The following is a 20,448-nucleotide window of genomic DNA, read 5'->3' as shown; positions in this document are numbered from 1 at the left end:
ATTGGAAACTCAGCAGTACTATTCTCACCCATTAGCGATCACTGGAATGACCAGTGGGGCTTTCATACCACTTCATTCAGAAAAACACTTCATTCAGTTACTGAACACTTTCTGTGGCCTCAGTTCTGGTAGTTCTCTTGCTTATAGCTGCTTCCACTGGGAGAACCTGTAAACAGTTTTGCAGCATAGTATGGTCTTGATCGAAAGCCTGTTGAAGAAGTCAGTGAAAAGACTCTCATTGACTTGAGTGGCGTTTGGATCAGACAGCTTTGCCTTTCTTTGGGTTGAGCTTTACTTTCTGACCCAATATCAAACTTGCGAGAAGCAGATAAGTTCTGAGATCATTACTGGGGGTTGGGGAACAAAAACAGTGTTTGTCAATTTTTGATTCTATGAATTCAGGCTGGAAAATTGTGTATTGCATTGAAACCACTCAGTGTAACAGATTCCCACAACTCCTCCTGTTCTCCACTCCTGTTGTCTGAATTTAATTTTAAGACTTTTTTGTAAGATTGTCTAAATTAGAGAGTTTTCCATTGGCATAGGTCAGCATAGCTTCATGGAGTTACACTGGTATAAATAAGAGCAAAATTTGGCCCGCTAGCTCCCCCCCTCCCCCTTTTTTAAACTATTAATGCCTAATGACAGGTTTCAGAGTGGTAGCCATGTTAGTCTGTATCAGCAAAACAACGAGGAGTCCTTGTGGCACCTTAGACACTAACATTTATTGGGGCATAAGCTTTCATGGGCTACAGCCCACTTCATCAGATGCATGAAGTGAAAAATGCAGGAGCAGGTATAAATGCATGAAAGGACACATCTATTCCAGGGACACCATCATAGGACCTAACCACATCAGTCACACTATCTGGGGCTCATTCACCTGCACCTCTATCAATGTGATGTATGCCATCATGTCAGCAATGCCCCTCTGCCATGTACGTTGGCCAAACCAGACAGTCTCTACACAAGAATAAATGGACAAATCTCACATCAGGAATCATAACATTCAAAAACCAGTAGAACACTTCAATCTCTCTGGTCACTCAACAACAGACCTAAAAGTGGCAATTCTTCAACAAAAACTTCAAAAACAGACCCCAACGTGAAACTGCAGAACTGGAATTAATTTGCAAACTGGATACCATCAGATTAGGCCTGAATAAAGACTGGGAGTGGTTGGGTCATTACAAAACCTAAACATAATTTCCCCATTACTAATTTCTCCCTACTGTTACTCACACCTTCTTGTCAATTGTCTGTAATGGGCCACTCTTACTACTTCAAAAAGATTCTTCCGCCCTTGGCATCCTGCTGTTAATTGATTTAGCTCGTTAGACTGACCTTACACATGGTAAAGCAACCCCCATCCTTTCATGTATTTATACCGGCCCCTGTATTTTTCACTTCATGCATCTGATGAAGTGGACTCTAGCCCACGAAAGCTTATGCCCAAATAAATTTGTTAGTCTCTAAGGTGTCACAAGGACTCGTTGTTGTTGTTGTTATTAATGCCTAGAGACTAGCTAAGACTGGTCCCTGTTGTTTTTGGCAGTGTATATAAACACGGTAAGATCTTGCAATATAAATACAGACAACAGACAAAGTGGAAGAAAAGGATGATTTTTAAAGATAGGGAATGGAAGCACAGAGAGATTAAGGGACTTGACCTAAGTCAGAGGATGGAGCCAGGAATGGAATCCAGGTCTCCTAATTTCTGGTCCAGGGCCTTCACCACCACACCATTCTCAGTCTTTCTGGACTGTAGGAGACACAGATGGAGACCATCAGGTTATACAGCATCTCTTGGATGTTTTACTTGTGTTTGCATTTAAGAAAACACTGCAAAAATGAAGTCAGTTACTAAACAAAGTGAAGATTTTTTATTTTTTTGTGGCTAGATACTTAAATGTGAACCAAAACAAATGCTTTAATGTTCTAATATGCATTGTGACTGCTGTACACTAAAGTTTTTTTTATTTTTAAATCAGTTTATTGACAACATTTCTTCACGAGAAGAGGTCGATCAAGCTGAGTATTACCTTTACAAGTAAGCATTTTTTTGCCCAACCTGACCTTTACATCAAATCCCTTCCCTTTATAGGAATGACACTTTCCCACTCATTGACTCGGATTTCTGTGTTTTAAAGCATGTATCGGTTGTTCTTATAACTTAATTGAGGGACGTTTTGATATTCTTGGTGCTGGTATGGATAACCTGTTTCCCATCCTCTGGCACTGGCTCCAGTCAAGCATGCTGATTTTGTGCAACTGAGCAACTAATATATACCACTGGTTATGCCTTAAGTAAGAGATGATAAAATGAAGGAAATATTTCTCTCAGATTTTTCCTTCTGTTGACTTTCTCTAGGTCATAATTAAATCTGCCATTTTTGTGTTTGCATGTGTAAATATAGGATTCAGGGCAGCTTCTCGGTCTACTTCCTCAATCAAAAGAGTCAAGAAATAGGGTGCTGTGGTAATGATTGAGTCAGCCTATAGGAGATAAGTTATTTATCCCCTTTCAACTTTCATTGTTCTGAATAAGCTGTGTGGTTAACATACAGTGAACATTCAAGTGAAAAAAAGTAACATACTACTTTGCTAGTTCAAGAGAAATCAGGTGTCTAGTAAGCAGATTTGGCCTCCTTAGGTTAATACAGCTTGCTCTTCATGTTGAGGGGGAAATAAATCTTAATGATCACTGAAATAAAGAAGTCAGTACTATGTATGTATTGCTATATACATTCTGATACCTACATTTTCAAAAGTAGAGAGGAGAGATTCCTGGGCAAATATATAGGTCTGTATTTGCATGTTCCTTTACCATGATTGATAATTAGATATCTGGAAGTGCTAATGGTCATTTTAGCAAATAACTGTACACACAGTTGCTGTAAGTGCACAATTACATGAAGCCTTCAGGTCTTAAATTTTGAACATTTGATACTTACTATCTCTGTTATGAGACGGGTCAGCAGGAGTACAGAGCTTCTAGCATAAAGATGTATGGATTCAAAGTTTATTAAAAATCTTATTCAATAATACTTACCCACCCTACTTCTGTAAAGAAAATAAGAAGGGCAGGGGGAAAATTGGGACACAAAGAACATGCTAATAAAGCTTGCTTCCCCTGACAAGGACCTTTAGTCCCTCTCCCCCCAAGAGACTTTGAGATCTGCTGGTAATCCTGTAGTATAATCTGGAGACTAGAGCTCTGTCCTGCTCTGCGAGGTACTGCATGCTAAGCAGAATTCAGTTTTGCTCTCTGAAAAGTGACTTGAATAGAAGATGATATAAGAGAACAATGTCTGGCCCGGACTAGGATTTAAATGGTGTTGTGTGAGAATGTGTTAGCTAACATGTTCTAAAAAGTCTAGTGTAGACTTCAACACTTGCAAAACTGGTTGAGTTGAAGCTTAGGGGATGCCTGTGAGCGGGGGCTCCCCAGTCCTGATAGAGGTTGCAGGGTATTATAATAATCCTAATAATGATGTGGGGCAGACTATGCAGTCACAGAATGATACAGATGAAATCAGGATATCCAGAATGGAGTGTTCATCTGTGGATGACATCTTATGGTTTTTCCTCCTTGTAAGAAATAGGAGGTTCACAGATGGGTGACAAGAATGATTAGAAGCATGGAAAAGCTTCCATAGCAAAGGAGAGAGAATAGATCATTTATGAACTAAGTCATCCCATTTTCCCCTATTACTCACCCAGGTCTAACTAGGATCCTGTATTAAACAAAAAAACCCACATCTTTTCAGATTACATTCTAAAGAAGAGATTAGCAGTCCAGAACAACAGTTACAGGTATTTGCTACTTATTTGAAAAAAAAAAAATCACATCAACTGGGATGTAGTTATTTGCATATGCAGTTTGATTGGTTATCACTGTTTCAGACTTTAGTATGATTAACCTTTTGAGAAGATAATAGAATTGTATTGTTTTGTCACATGATTTGTTCTCAAAATCCATTAATAAACAAGAAGCCCAACAGTAAAGAAGTCGTAATCCATGTGAAATTGTAAATAAAACTCAATTATAACATCACTTTCCCTTTTAAATTAAAATAAATGCACTAGCTTGAGGAAAGTAGAGAAGTGATATTGGCGGGATCCGCTTTATTGTTCTGCACATTTCTCACTTAGGCTAGAGTTCACATAAAGGACACATTTATAAAGAGATCTCTTCGCAGCTGGGAGGTTGTTAGAAGGCGCCTGCACATTGCACAGTGTTCAGCCAGCCATTGCCATCAGGCATAAAGGGAGCAGGGGAGTTAAAGGAGGAATAGCAACTTTAACTAGCACTCTCTCTTTTTGGGTAGTCACATCCGTAATGTTGTAAAATAACTCTGTGCATTTAATTTTCCTTTTGTTTAAAAATTAGTGGAAATGTTTAAAAAGGGAAGGAATGGAAAATATTTTTCTTTGGTGCTTTATAAGATTTACAGATTGGGACCTATTTATGAGTAAATGGCTTGTAAATTTCATTATAACTAATCTGTTTGTGTCACTGGATGAATGCAAGTAAACAGAGGGCTCCCAAACCACCTACCCTACAGCTCTATTCCTTTCACTAGAGTCTAAACCTGTATCAGTAATGGGGATCCTTTTCCATGGAGTGCCACTTCGTGTGGCACTCGCCCTGGGCCCACTTCCAGGAGGAGGTGGCACTTCCAAAGGGATGGCTGATATCCCACAACACAGGGCTGTCAAACTCATTCTGTGGAAAGGACCATATTACACTTCAATTCATGGGTTAATGGTACAAAGACCATATCGCTTATCCACAGCAAATCTCACATGCAAAGATGATGGTAGAACATGGCTCATTAATAACTAAACCTTAACTTATTAGATTTGCTATTGCGTTCAGTAAGACTCAGTGCTCTTTCTTTGAAGCAGTTTGTGTGTTGTTAGCTGATTTGTGCACATAATTGCATTAAGTGTGTGCAAATTAGGAGTGCTAATATAAGGGGATTGTGTGTTGAATCATGTGGATAGATGTGGCATGTATCGGGGACAAGTGTGTGTGTAGAGGGAGATGGAAAACAGGAGTGATAAGGTGGAATGGGAAGAACTGGAGGGGGCAGGACACACCACATTGTCAAAAAAAAAAAATGTTTAGAACCAGCACAACAAGGGAAAACAAGAGAATTAAGGAGCTAGAACAAGGTAGACAGTGTTTGGGTTTAATGCCAACATTTAACCATGCTAATTCAACATTTTTGTGGCACTTCAAAACACAATTTACTATTATTAATCTCTCAGCGTTTTGGGGGGGAAATAAAATACAGCCAGGCTGACAATACTTGAGCCAGAATTTTTATGACTAATATTTTAACTCTCAAAAAGGAAGCTGAGCAGCTTTGAAATAAAAACGCAAAATGACCCTCAGGTACAATTCCTATATTCCAGTTCTCATTTTCCACTTTTTTCACCTCCTTCCTGACCCTTCATCACCTTATCGTACTAATCTTTGCACCTTCTTCTGTTCCATTTCCTATGCTTGGAATTATCTTCCTTTCCTTGTTTGCCAAGCACCCGCCTTCCTCTGCATTTCTTCTGCATGACCTTTCATTAATAACCCACTGTGTATTTGCTGTAGATTTATACAAGGAACCCACCATCTCTCACTCTTGATGTTACATATAGAGCTTACTTTAGATAGAGGATGAACCATTTATATGAAGTTGTGCTTGGTTTTACTGCCTATGCTTAAGTTCGTGTCCCATGCTCCCCTTCCTTTATGTACATAAAGGAAGACTATTTGTGGATGTGGCCATGGGGACACAGAAGGGAAGAGAGCCTCCTCAGTGCCCCCCTCAACCCTGTCAGAGGCTCTGGAGTGTGAAGGGCATGGGGCACCAACCTGGTCTCCATTGGATTTTCCTACCCCCCCCCACCCCCAAAATCCAAAAAATCCCAGTGGCACAGCAGCATAAGTTACAGCAATGGAGTCTGCAATAATTAACACTGCCTCCTCCATGCTGCAGAACACTGCCCTCAATAAGGGAAAGTTGAGGCCCAGGGAGCATAGCTCCCGCAGTGGCAAGCCATTCAGATGCCCTTGGCCAGTGCATCGATCCGCTAAGACCGACCTTGATTGCAAAGGGGCTGCAGGTTTAGGGTGTGGAGCCCTGTCCCTTTTGCAGAGAGGCAGAGGTCTTTGGAGCAAGAATCAGAAGGAAATATACAGAGTTTTCACTCCCATTCTGTGGTTATTCCTACATATGGGAGTACTGGACCTTTAAATTGTAAACTGCATAGACAGGGACTTTTTGTACATTGCCAAAACAGTGCACATGCAGTAAATATAGGTACATTCCAGAGCATTGGTTAATATATTTAGTGTACTGAAATACAATATGCTTAATGTATTTAGACCTACGTAACTACCTGCTTTAGAACTGTGGGTCTCTAGCCATACCACGATATCCTGCGCTCTCAAGTATAGCTGTGTGGAAAAGACTATGCTGCATGGTGGGGAATGTCAGTAACAAAAATATCCCATTTTTAAGCATGACATCAGCGGCTTGCAGTGCTCCTCTTTTTGTTCTCTTTTGAATACCTATTTTCTTGTTACTGTCTGACTTAAAATCCTTTCATCGCCTAGCATCCCAACATAAGTTCTAATCAGAATTCAAAACACTTTCTGTCTGCATCAAAGGCAGACTGTTTGCCCCACTTTGTCCTGTCTTACTGAAATGTCACTTTTCCTCAGTTAATGACGGTTTTCAGATGATGTAAATAGTAGTATATTGGGGCTGAATTTTTTGCTGTCATAACTTCATTGATTTAAGGCTTTATGCTAGCAGAGAATGAGTCTTAGTGTATCAGAGAAGTAACATGGAATTTTTACTTTATAGGCTGTTTGTTTGTATTAAGCACACAACCATAATGTTGAGGTTGAAAATGTGATATATAAAAAGGTACCAATCCAACATCCTACATCTACTGTAGATGAGTCAGCTTTGGTTTAAAATTAAGAACAATGTTGATACGATATGTCTGAGACTTAAAGCAGCAGGAACATGAATATACTGTGTAAGAATACAATTTTTGTGGAGCGTTTTATTGGCCCTGCTGGTCTGATATCTCTGTGGGGATATGAAACTTTGTCCTTTGAAAAATGCAGGTACTTCCATGGATTTGACTGTGTATTACAAGATTAAAAAAACAAAAAACAAAAAACTGATTATAATTGCAAAATAATGCAATATCAAGCTATAGAGCTTTTTATGTATTCTATTCTTATAGCTCTGCTGGTAGCAAATTACATTTTTTAAAGCTTAATTTCAGCTCTCAAACCATTTCGGGACCACAAAAGTCTACAGATGCATGAAATTAACTTTGTTTCTCACAGTGCCAAAGTATTGATCTGATCTAATATTACATGTTACAAAACAAATTTCATCTGAAGTGAGCATGCATGCATGCCTCTGTATTTGCTGCCACAGATTAGGTTAGACACTTTTCTGCAAGTCAAGCAGCTGAAGGTTAGTTGGAGCCACCCAGAATGTTACTTAATAAAATGATCACCATGCACTAAATAAAAATTTTGCTCCTGCACTTTGTCTAGGTGTATTATTTTTGTACTACTATGATAGTTTCACTTTGTAGTGTATGCACATAGTGGTATTTCATAACATTATTGCAACGTATTACCATGCAAACTAGGGACCTAGTATTGTGAGATGCTTAATTCTTCCTTGAGATGCCATGAAGCCACACCTCCGATAGACTCCAGTCAGGGTCATAGCAACATCATAGGAGCCATGGTCCCAACCATCTATGGTCTTTCAGAGTTTGTACATTGCATTCCTGAGTTCATAAACTCTGCAGGAATCATTGTAGATGGTAACCAGCCTCTAACCTTCAGGACCCTGAGCACTTCAATCACAGGGTCTACAAATCTCACAATCTTCAGTGCTCACTAAGAACCAAATGCTACAGCCCCTACTCACCTGAGTAGCTGCACTTAAATCACTGGAGCGGTTTGCATAAGTAAGAGGTGCAAGACCCCCCTCACAGAAGAATCTTTAACAGCATTGAAAAGTTCTCTTTTCCTGTAGCACATAGTTTTTCAATTATCTGATCAACTCAGTCTAGCCCTGTACATTAGTTCTCCCTCAGACCTGGTGAATGTACTGAATTTGGAGTTTCTAGATTACATGTACAATGGCCAAAAAAGGTAGACTAGTTGCTTTTTAGGAAGTAAAGTTTTGAGGTTAACAGTTGAAGACCTGCAAATGGTTAAAACTGTGTGTGTATATAATAATTGGCTAGGAGAGCTCATGCAAACTTCAGGTGGAAAAAACCCTTTACTGGGGAAGCGTCACTTAGCTTAATAAAAGGAAAGACTCTCACCTTGTTAATTGAGCAGTCATTTCACAGACTCCAGAGCTGTTCAACCACATGAGAAATGTAGCCAAAAAGTAGGGATGAAATCCTTGCCCTGTTGAAGTCAATGGCCATACTGCTATTGACTTCAGTAAGGCCAAGATTTCACCTCATGCCAATACTGGGTAATGGAGAGTATTGGATAAATATGGTCACTCCCAATGAGGGACCGAAGAGTGAGTTGAAAATTAAGGACCAGATCCTCAGTGTAAATTAGCATAGCTCCATTGAAATTAACTGAGCAATGCCTGATTACACCAACTATGGATCTGGCCTTAAGTGTCTTGAATCATCATAGTGACTGAGAAAAGAGGCTGGTTTTATACCAGAGGGGAAATACTCAATATAGAATAGGTTAGGTACATTTTCTTGTCACGTACTCTGCTAGCTATTTGTTGCCATACTTGCAAAAACAAATAACAAAACATCTTTTTCCTGCCAGCATCCCAAAACATTTTATATATTAGATGAAATCAGTAACAGGTTGAAATGCAACGTAAGAGGCATTTTACAGTCAAATCTTGAGATGTGCTGATTACTTCTGATGCATGTGGAAGTCGTTGGGAATTACTAGCCATTTTAGATGACAATTTCCTAATTCAAAAAGTATTGCAGCCAACCCAGGGAATTCTATATTAGACCTCATCCTAACAGATAGAGGAACTGATCACAGAATTAAAAATTAATGGTAGCTCAGGTACAAGTAATCATGACTTAATCACATTTACATTGTGCAAGCAGAATATAGTCCAGACGAATATATATCCTTGACACTTTAATAGGTCCAGTTTCAAAATAACTGAGCCAGATCGGTTGGAAGGAAGAATTTAATCAGAAAAATGTGAATGATTATTGGGAATCCTTTAAGAACTCCTTACTAGATGTCCCAAAAGCCACATATCAAGGAAGAAGGCTGTACTGATTAAAAAATAGACTTGATTTAGAGGGGAAGTTAAGGCAGCTGTAAAAATAAATAAAAACAAATGGAAGAAAAGGGTAAGTTGATAGTAATGAACATAAGATTAGAAATTACGAGTTATAGAAAATTGATAAGGGAAGTAAAGGGACACGAAGTCTATGGCCAGCAGAGTTAAGACTATAAGAAGGCATATTTTAAATATTAGAAACAAAATAATCATGACAATGGTATTGATCAATTACTAGATGCAACTAGAATTATTACTAATAATACAGAAAAGGCAGAAGTGTTCAATAAATGTTTGGTCTATATTTGAGGGGGGAAAGCAGATGAAATAGTCTCATCATATGGTGATAACACTCTTTCCCTTTCACTAGTATCTCTAGAGCAGTGGTCCCCAACCTACGAGCCACGGAGGACTGTGGCGGCAGACGAGCATCCGCCGAAATGCCGACGACAGGTGGCAACGTCAATAGGCGTAGCCGCCAAAATGCTGACGACAAGCAGCGTCATCCAGAGGTGTCGCCGCCGAAATGCCGCTGGCTTCTCTGCAGCATTTTGGTGGATGCTCGTCCGCCGGCCAGTACGTGGGGGCACTTAGACGTCCTGGCGGGCGCCATGGTGCCCGCGGGCACCGCATTGGGGACCCCTGCTCTAGAGGATGGTAAATAGTAGCTACTAAAGTTAGATATTTTTAAAATCAACAGGTCCAGATAACTTGAATCCAAGAGTTTTTAAAGAGCTGGCTGAGGAGATTGCTGGACTGCTCATGTTGATTGTCAATAAATCTTGGATCATTGGGGAAAAGGGTAAATAGGATGACCCAGGTAATAATAAGCTTGTCTGCCGGGCATCAATTCTGGGCAAGATAATGAAGCAATTGATACAGGACTATATTAATAAAGAATTAACAGGGTAATATAATTAATGCAAATCAACATGGGTTTATGGAAAATAGATCCTGTCAAACTAGCTTGCTTTTTTTTTTATGAGATTAAAAGTTTGGTTGATAAGGTAATAGTGTTAATGTAATAGTCTTGGACTTATGTAAGGTGTTTGACTTCATACCACATGACATTTTGATTTAAAAAAATCCTAGAATGATAAGATTAACACGGCACATATTAAATGTATTAAAGATTGCCTAACGGATAGATCCCATTATGTAACTAAACAGGGACTCATCACTGAGGGTGTGTTTCCCTAAGGGTCCCAATTCTTGACTTTATGCTATTTAACATTATCATCAGTGAGCTAGAAGAAAACATAAAATCATGATAAAGTTTGTAGATGACACAAAAATTGTGAAAGTAGTAAATAATGAAGAGGACAAGTCACTGATTCAGAGCGATTTGGATCACTTGATAAACTGGATAAATGTATACAACTATCCTGGGAATCAGTGACTGAAAAGATTTGGGGCTCATATCAGATAATCAGTTGAACATGAGCTCCTAGGGACACTATGGCCAAAATGTGATCCTGGGATGCATGAACAGGAGACCCTTAAGTAGGAAGAGGGAGGATATTTTACCTCTGTATTTGGCATTGCTGCAATACCATGTCCAGTTCTGCTGTTGATAATTCAAGAAACATGTTGATAAATTGGCTAGGCTTCAGGAGTAAAGGATTAGAAAGTATGCTATACAGTGATAAGCTAAATAGATTGAGCTCCTTGAGTCTAACAAAGATAAGCTTAAGGGGTGACTTGATTACAGTCTGTAAGTACCTACGTGGAGAACAAATATTTAATGATGGGTTCTTCAGTCTAGCAAAGAAAGGTATAACATGATTCAATGGCTGGAAGTTGAAAGTAGATGAATTCAGACTTGAAATAGACATACAGTTTTGACATTGAGGGTAATTAACCATTGAAATATGTAACAGGCTCACTCACCATAGAAGCGTGCCTCCTTCTGGCTCATCTAGGGATTAGCTCTCCATGAGTCTGATGCCCCCCCTCCTTTGCTTGTTTGCCCCATAGTCAATTTCTCTCACTTTTGACTCCGTTGCTCCCTCTTGGTAACAGCTCTCCAGCCAGGTCACTATAGTCCTTCTGTTCCAGGGTACCAAAATCCCAGCCTTCCTATCCACTGCCCAGTCTGTGCCACTTGCCCAGTGGCCAATAGGGGAACCTGGGCCTGTCCACTACTCTGGGTTCCAGCCCAGGGACTCTTTGCCTAGCAACCAACGTCTGTGCAAGTTCTAACCTTGTTGCTGTTTTCCTGGGCCTTTTCCTACTTTTCTTCCCTATCTTCTGGCCCTCTGAGTTACCACTGGGGCTGCTTCTTCTCCATGTGGTTACTTCATCCCCCTGGGCTCTTGCCAGAGGGATCCCAGGGTTTACTCTCCTTCTAGACCTCTTCCTTGTATCTAGCTGCCTTCCTTTTTCTCTAAGGAGTGACTGCAGAGCTCCTTCTTATAGCCTTCTCTTATTACCAGTTTCCTCTCTTTATAAGCTTATCCCAGCTAGGCTTCCTAAGCCGTTAGGCCTGATAAGGCCCAAGCTTTCCTCCAGGTGCAGCCTATAAAGTAAATTGGCCTCTTTTAACCAGCTCTGCCTTGCGTGGCATGGACACCCCATTACAAAATAATTTGCCAAGGGTTGTGGTGGATTTTCTATCACTGTCAGTTTTAAAATGAAGATGGGATGCTTTTCTAAAAGATCTGCTCTAGGACTTATTTTGGGGAAGTTTTGTATCCTGTATTACACAGGAGGACAGACTAGATGATCACAATGTTACCTTTTGGCTTTGGAGTCTGTGAGTTGCTGCAGCACGTCTCAGGACTTGGCTCTTATTCTTCCCAAAGTTAAACTGGAGTGCATTCAATATCAGTCTGAAGGTTATTTTAGAGCTCGGACCCACAATAGCAAAAAGCCCTACTGGAGACGGGTTGTGAATTATATTTTAGAAAATTTAAGAGATTAGCCATAGACAAAATAAAGTTGCAGCCAAAAAACGTAGAGAGCAAGTAGTTCAGATGAATATAAATGAGCATAATATGAGATTCAGAAAAATCTTGTTAAGAGGCAGAGATGTGTCCAGAAGCCAGTTCAGACATCTAACTGATTTTTGTTGCACTTTTCAAGTTACTATAGTAGAAATAAATAATAATGTCCATAGGCCCCAGTCAGGGCTAGGGCCCCATTGTGCTCTCTATCTAGATCTTCACAGTATTTAAAGGTCATACATACACTTAGAAAGACATGGTGCCTGCCATGAACATCTTAAAATGTTCACCTGAGTATCCACTGGAATACAGTGTTATTGCTTTAAAAAGGAAGACCACACCTCTTCATGCTCCACTGAAGCTACTATTTTGCAATGGTCACACATACCCAGATGGTTTCCTTTATCCAGGCCAAAGATTGTAGCTACTAACTTAATTTTAGGATTTTATTAATCTGTTTGGAAAGCCATGGTTCTTAGGAGGTTTTAAAAAGCCTGCCTGGAAAATAAATCAGTGCTAGTAACTGTTTTGACTCACCAGTGCATAATATTTTAGCTGTGATCACAGGCACATGAATGTGATATGAACACATGTAGTACTTTCGCCCATTCTGCCTGTCTGCTCTGTTTTTGTATGCAATGGATAACATGACATTTATAAGCCTTATGCACTATGAATGCTTCAGAGAGCTGGATGCTTGTAAATGTCAGTTCACTGTCTGAATACAAGAGCTGAGGAAGCCAGCACAGTGGGGAGGAATAACTTTGCATACACACACTTGCACCATGTTCTGAGGCTCATCAGCAATCACAAACCCAACAAGCGTGTCATATTTTCTGACTACCAAACTTGACAGTGTTCCTTTTCAGATGGGAAAGGAAAGGACAATAAAATATCCCCCTGCATTTTCAAGTCATTTGTCTGCTCTTTGAGTCACACAGTCTAATTGAATGTTCATGGGAATTATACAGCTTGCAAAAACCGACAACTCTGAACATTTATCCAGTAATATATACAGAACTTCAAGTTAGGTTCTTACTGTCTCTTTTTAAATAAAAGCCTTGACTTTTTTTTTAAAGAACTGTGTAAAATGCAAAACTAGCCATATTCCTTGTGTAAGTATGCTTGTTAGATTAAATTCAATATTTGATAAGGAAATACCAGAATATTAAGCAGTTGCTGTAAATTCAAGAATGTAGTGTTTCCCCACCCCACCATTAGTAAATTAGTAACAATACATATCTGTAAGTTGTATTAACTGTGACTTAATATTGACTTTCGGGCTTTTACCTTTATTTCCCCTCCACACACACCCTATTCTTTTGGCAAAATGCTTGGACCAGCTCTATCATTATTAATTGTTTGGTATTCACAATAAGTTTGGCACAGCACAGTACAGTAATAAAGACAGCCCCTGTCCCAAAAAAATTTAAGAAAAGGCTAGGCACATAGAAGACAGGATGTACTGGGAAATCTACTGGATAACTTAGTTTGGATGTGGGGTTGGATTGTTTATTTGTCTGTTTTGGTTTTTGATGAACTCAAGATTTGGGTTTTGTTTGGTAACTGAACAAAAGAGTTAAATAGATGAGTGGTTTGTAAAGAAGGAGATACAAATAGATTGCTGTCCAGTTCTATGATCAAATCCTTAACTAGATTGCATTACTTATATTCTTCTTTGAGTGATTGTTCACGTCCATTACACATTAGGTGTACGCGCGCCGCATGCATGGACGTAGGAAACTTTTCCCCTTAGTGGCTCCCGTTGGGCCAGCAGGGCCCCCCCCTCCCGCCAGAGCGGCGCCCCACTCTAGGGTATATATATCCCTGCAGGCCCGACCCCCTTCAGTTCCTTCTTACCGTCCATGGCGGCGTTGGAACAACTCTGTCTCTCATCTGAGAGTGTCCCTTAGCATAGTCATTAGTGTTATCTGCACAGTTATCAGATTTTAGTTGTTAGTGTTAAGCTTAGCCGTTAACAGTTCTTTAGAGTGCTTAAGTTCTTCAATAGTAGGTGTTTGGTCAACCCCGGCACTGGCCCTGGGCGGCGGGGCATGCCGCACGCCCAAGGCTTCAAGGCTTGTGCCACATGCCGTAAGCCTATGCCATTAAGCGACCCTCACGACTCGTGTCTCCGTTGCCTGGGGGAAACACACCAAAAGGAGCGCTGAAAGATCTGTAAGGCCTTTAAGCCCAGTACTAAGAAAGAAAGAGACTTTCGCCTTAAGCAGCTGCTCATGAAGACGGCGTTACAGCCCTCCACTTCGACGGCACCGTCTGCCTCGGTGCGGAGTGCCCCGGCATCGGTCAGGGACCCGGCGCTGGCGGGACACCCGAAGCCCACGGCACCGATTCAGCGAGGGCACCTCCGGCATCGGTCGTCTTCGCCGCCGAAATCTAAGGGCCAACCCAAGGCCCGAGGACGCTCCCCGCATAAGAGGGCAGCGCCCGCGAAGACCTCGAGTGCGCCTAAGGCCGTTACGGCCCCGGCACAGGTCCCGGTGTCAGTGGCTCCGGCACCGAAAGGCCCGTCGAGCCCCGGGATAGGCGCGTCGAGTGGGGAGGAAGGGCTGGAGGAGCTCTTGGAACAGCCCTCCACTCCGGACACATTTGAGGCAGCAAAGGACCTAATTGAATTGTCCGTTGAGAGCCCTCCCTGGACTAAGGACGCTCTGCCGCAACTGCCATCCAGAGGCAAGCCGGCGATGGTGCGCCCATCACGGTCGCCATCTCGGCACCGTTCACGGCATCGGTCCCGGTCGAGCTCCGCCTCAATGGACTCCCGGTTGCCCTCCGCGCAGAGAGCTCCACAGCCGTCGGGCCTCAATAAGAGGCAGGCACCGACCCAGCAGCCGTGCTCGAGTCGGCACCGGGACGTGTCGGTTACACAATCCCGGAGACCGACCACACGTAGTCGTTCCCGGTCCCGTGGTCACCAGTACCGATCCAGGTCCAGATCGGCGAGGCGATACTCCAGGTCCCGGTCGCGGAGGCACTACTCTCCAACCCCGGACCAGCACCGTTCCACGGCACCGCCGTGGCCTTCCAGATCACCGTCCGTAGTGTCGGAGACTGACGGGCCAGTACGGCGGATATGCCCACAGGGCACCGGCCAGTAGAGACTATGAAGCCTCTTGGCATCCTCAATGGGACCAGCAGGGTCAATGGCCATTCTGGACTCACCGGACGAAGCCGTAGCGGGTACAACTGTGTCTGGTCCTCCCCCGATTGATCTTCAGGCGCACCAGGACCTGCTCCGCCGGGTAGCCCTCAATCTGGGCTTGCAGGCTGAGGAGACGGTTTCCCCGGGTGGATCTCTTCGCCACCAAGGACAACAGACAATGCCCTCAATTTTGCTCTTTCCAGAACCTCAGCCTGGGATCGTTGGCAGATGCCTTCGCGATTCCGTGGGGAGGGAGCCTGAGGTATGCCTTCCCTCCGTTCCCACTCATCCACAAAGTCCTCCTCAAGACCCGCAGGGACAAGGCGACGATTATCCTCATCGCCCCGGCGTGGCCACGACAACATTGGTTCACAACCCTGCTGGAATTGTCCATAGCAGACCCGATTGCCCTCCCCCTCCATCGCGACCTCGTCACACAGGACAGGGGTCACCTGCTTCACCCGAACCTACCATCACTACATCTCACGGCGTGGTATCTCTCTGGCTGAACGATGCGGAGCACAGGTGCTCCCACCAGGTCCAGCAAATCCTCCTTGGTAGTAGGAAACCCTCCACGAGAGCGACCTACCTGGCCAAGTGGAAGAGGTTCTCCCACTGGTGCGAGCCTCATCACATACAGCCTCTGCAGGCCTCAGTCCCATCAATTCTGGATTACTTACTGCACCTCAAGCATCAAGGGCTCGCCCCCACCTCAATTAAGGTGCATCTGGCTGCCATATCGGCGTTCCATCCGGGGGAATTGGGAGTGTCAGTGTTCTCCAACCCCACAGTAGCCCGATTCCTCAAAGGGCTGGAGAGGGAGTTTCCCTATTCGCACACACCGGTCCCTGCGTGGAATCTCAACCTGGTCCTAACTCAGCTCATGGGGCCCCCCCTTCGAGCCCCTAGCCTCTTGCTCCCTCATGCACCTGTCATGGAAGGTGGCATTTTTCGTGACCATCACATCGGCCAGGAGGGTTTTGGAATTGAGAGCCCTCACTTCGGAACCCCCTTATACTATTTCATAAGGACAAGGGGCAACTAAGGCCACACCCTAAATTCTTTCCAAAAGTGGTCTCACATTTTCACATGGGGCAAGACATTTGTCTACCGGTGTTCTTCCCTAAGCCCCATACGGACCCTAGCCACCGCAGCCTGCATACCCTCGATGTCCGTAGGGCCTTGGCTTTTTATCTGGAACGGACCAGGTCATTCCGCAAAACACCTCAGCTGTTCATTGCCATTGCAGAACGAATGAGAGGCCTACCTATCTCGATGCAACGCTTGTCAGCATGGATTGTGCATTGCATACGCACGTGCTATGAGCTAGCCAACGTACCAGCCCCAGAGATCCGGGCTCACTCGACTAGGGCCCAAGCGTCCTCGGCAGCTTTCTTGGCATGGGTTCCGATCCAGGAGATCTGTAAAGCAGCCACCTGGTCGTCCGTGCATACGTTCACAGCCCACTACGCGATCCATCACCAGACCAGAGAGGACGCGGTGGTCGGAAGGGCTGTGCTTCAATCAATTGTACCTTGACTCCTACCCGTCTCCAATGGTAAGCTTGTGAGTCACCTAATGTGTAATGGACGTGAACAATCACTCGAAGAAGAAAAACGGTTACTTACCTTCTGTAACTGTTGTTCTTCGAGATGTGTTGTTCACATCCATTACACTTCCCACCCTCCTTCCCCTCTGTCGGAGTCACCGGCAAGAAGGAACCGAAGGGGGTTGGGCCTGCAGGGATATATATACCCTAGAGCGGGGCACCGCTCTGGCGGGAGGGGGGGCCCTGCCGGCCCGACGGGAGCCGCTAAGGGAAAAAGTTTCCGACGTCCGTGCACGCGGCGCGCATACACCTAATGTGTAATGGACGTGAACAACACATCTCGAAGAACAACAGTTACAGAAGGTAGTAACCGTTTTTTACTTCATAGCACCCAATAGGGTGGTAGGTGCTGTATAAGAAACAGATGGTCTGAGTCTCTCAGAGCTGACACCTGGACATCATACCTGTCACAAAAAGTGGTGTGACAAACAGCAGGAAGGAGATGGGGGTGGAAAGATGAGTTAGTACAGTAAAATCGGGCAGTTGCTGAGGTTGATCTAATTTTAAAATAAAGACTGTGATGAATGTTATTGACTCACTTATTGGCAGTATCACAAAAAATGGGAGTTTTCAGAAGGATTTAAATGAGGAAATGCTAATTGCCTGTCAGACCAGCTCACAAAGGGTGCTCGGTACTAGAAGCTGGCATGGAAAAAAAAGCACGGAGGTGTTAGGGGGAGAATTGGATTAAAGGAGTGCTCTCCATGGGCAGAGTGGAGGGAGTGGGAGCAAGATGGTAAGAGATAAGGCTGGATAAGTAGGGGAGTGGCAAAATTATATACGGCCTTGAAGGCAAGGACAAGAAGTTACAATTTATACCAAGGAAAAGGGGAGGGCTAGTGGAGAGATTCATTGGGGTTAGTGAGGTCAGAGGAATGTTTTAGGAAGATAATTTTAGCAGCTGCATTCTGGATGGACTGGAGAGAGGCAGACAGTGTGGATGCTGGGGAGGCTGGAAAAGAGGGGGTTGCACAGTAAGTGGGGAGCTGATTGGAACATGGATGAGATTTTTTTGTAAGCCGGACAGAAAGGCTGGATCTTCAAAATGTGGAGAACCAGCAAGAGTGAGTACATCCTGGATGCGGGAAGCGAATGAGAGGAACGAGTTAAAGATGTTTGCCAGATTATAGACCTGAGCGACGTGAGGGTAGGTGGTAACGTTAACAGTATCAAAGAAGGAAGAGGAGAGAGGTGAACCCATTACCTGGAGCTATAATACAATATGGCCTTGACAATATTGTGAAATGTAATATTGTTCAGTTAATAGTACAATAAGGCTATTCTACTTCACTTACTATACATGATAAACTTTAGACATGACTGTAATGTTGAGATACAGCACTGATTCAAGGTAAACAGCCCAGTAGCAGCCTTCAGAGAGAGTGGTCAGATAAGGATTTTGTCTCCTATGAGTGAATTTTTCTCTGCATTCCCCTAGGTGGGAAGGCTAAGGCATCTACTAACATTACACTAACATTTTGGAAATAGCTGCAATTTGTGGCCAAAACATCAAATGAGCCTGAATCAATTGGTCAATGTTACGTGTGTGTTTAATATGAAAATCTCATTTGTATTCCTTAGCAGTTCATCTCATTCATTCTAGCTCTGACACCACGCTGTTAATGTTGAGTTCGGGTAGCAATGCATAGTGGAATCAGATTGTCATAGTGAAGAATTGTGAGTACAGAATAGTAAAGTAAAAACCATGTTCATCTGCCACATGGACTCTTGTTATGAGATGGGGAGCATGGACAGGGAAATGGTATCACCCACTTTGGATTAAAACATTTTGAAGTGAATAAACATAGTGAATTTTTAAATTTGGAAATTGGTTCATCCAGTGTCACTTAAATTTTTTTGGCAGCAACTGTGAAGTTCACCTTTGAAAGGTTAAATCATCTTATAAAATCTGTTCAGTAGTTATGTTGTTGCAGCACTGCCTTTGTGTGTGTGTGTGTGTGTGTGCGTGTGCGCGCCTGCCTCTGGAGCATCTGGTGTGAAAGTGAATGACACTGCAGAATAAATGGCTTGGTCTCAACACGCTAATTCAAGTTTCTGGTACAGAAGCCAGAAGAAAAGGTTACTGCATAATCTGCACGGATTCAACTTTGGCCCCTGTGATATTCTAATGTGTAAGCAGTTGTGGCAAGTGGCACAGTTTTAAACTAGCATCCAGTCTGTGCCAAAAAGAAATTATGTGAAGTACTGGTAATTTGAATAGAATAAGCAGATTTTGCAACACGTCTATTACAACGTGAAGGCTTTCCAGGTGACAAAATTGGTCATTTCTCCCTCTCAGACTAAGTTTAGTCTTACATTAGCCACCATCAAAAGTCAGTATTTACAAGCGCTTCCCACAGTAATTTATTGCAGTTTTTTCTGTTCTTGGAATAGAAGGTCATGGTGCAATGCAGTATTTGTTGGCAATATTTACTTTTTAATGGCATCTATAGTGTATTACTTTATAATGTGAAATAGAAAGGCATGCAGTAGTGGTCTGAACACAGGACTGGAATCCTGGAACCCCTGAGTTTTAATCCTAACTCTAACACAGATTCTTTCTTTGGCCTTAAGCAAATTATTTAATGGTCCTCTCAGCTTAAATTTTTTAGGTATAGACCATTCCTAAGTTAAAGCAAACTAAGTACCTTTTAGTTCACCCCAGCAGTGTCCACAAAGGGGAGTTAAAGCACAGCATGGTAGTGTGCGCTACAGTTCACACCCTGTAGTCTAAACTGTGGGACCATGTAGACATAGCCCTTAGGTCTTCCTTTCCTCCTGCTAGGCAGCACAGCTTTTGTTACCACAAAGTAAAAAGTAGGCCATCACTTGTAAAACTCATTTTTTAAGATTAAAACTTTTCAAAGCAGCTAAGTATGGAGGGTTGGCCATAGGCCTAAATATTGGCAATCTGAGCAAATGACAAGCAAGGAACTGAAAAATAAAGCTGTCATCCTCTAAAAATGAGATCCTTTGATAGCTAGTGATTGAGTAAAATAGAGTTTGAAACATACCTTTTTAACACTCTGTAAATTAACAATAACTTGCAATACGCGATTAGCGGGGCAGGGAGTGGATTTAGTTGGCTTGTTGGCAGCTTTGGAAGGCTTCCTCTCTCTCTCTCTCTTTAATTGTATAATGAGCCCAGATGGGAAGGTGATGACTGCAATAGAAATTTAAGTACATTTTCAACAACATGTTTACTTGTTTTTGAAAAATGTATCTGGCTGATAACTTGTGTGCCAAGTTTCAGACAGATGGAGAATCAGTCAGGATGGGAACAAGCATCCAGACAGGTTGAATGATTAAAAGGGCAGAAGGAAAAAGTATTTTACTTACATTTGCTGTAGTTTTATAGCCTTTGTGTCTAATTAATTTTCAGAGATACACAGATAA

The 20,448-nt window shown here is 42.7% G+C and overlaps 1 protein-coding gene across 2 annotated transcripts in view; it reads left to right on the top strand.

The window, feature by feature from the left end:
* Positions 1–20,448, top strand: part of MRPS27 (mitochondrial ribosomal protein S27) — a 64,581-nt gene that overhangs the window by 16,124 nt on the left and 28,009 nt on the right. For both annotated transcript variants that reach the window (XM_054031854.1, XM_054031853.1), the window contains exon 4: positions 1,992–2,050. In XM_054031854.1, the coding sequence (XP_053887829.1) occupies positions 1,992–2,050 (59 nt within the window). The remainder of the gene's footprint in view (positions 1–1,991; positions 2,051–20,448) is intronic.

The sequence above is a fragment of the Malaclemys terrapin genome, chromosome 6 (assembly GCF_027887155.1).
Source record: "Malaclemys terrapin pileata isolate rMalTer1 chromosome 6, rMalTer1.hap1, whole genome shotgun sequence".
NCBI classification, from domain to species: Eukaryota; Metazoa; Chordata; order Testudines; family Emydidae; genus Malaclemys; species Malaclemys terrapin.
This window is presented reverse-complemented; position numbering and strand designations above follow the sequence as displayed.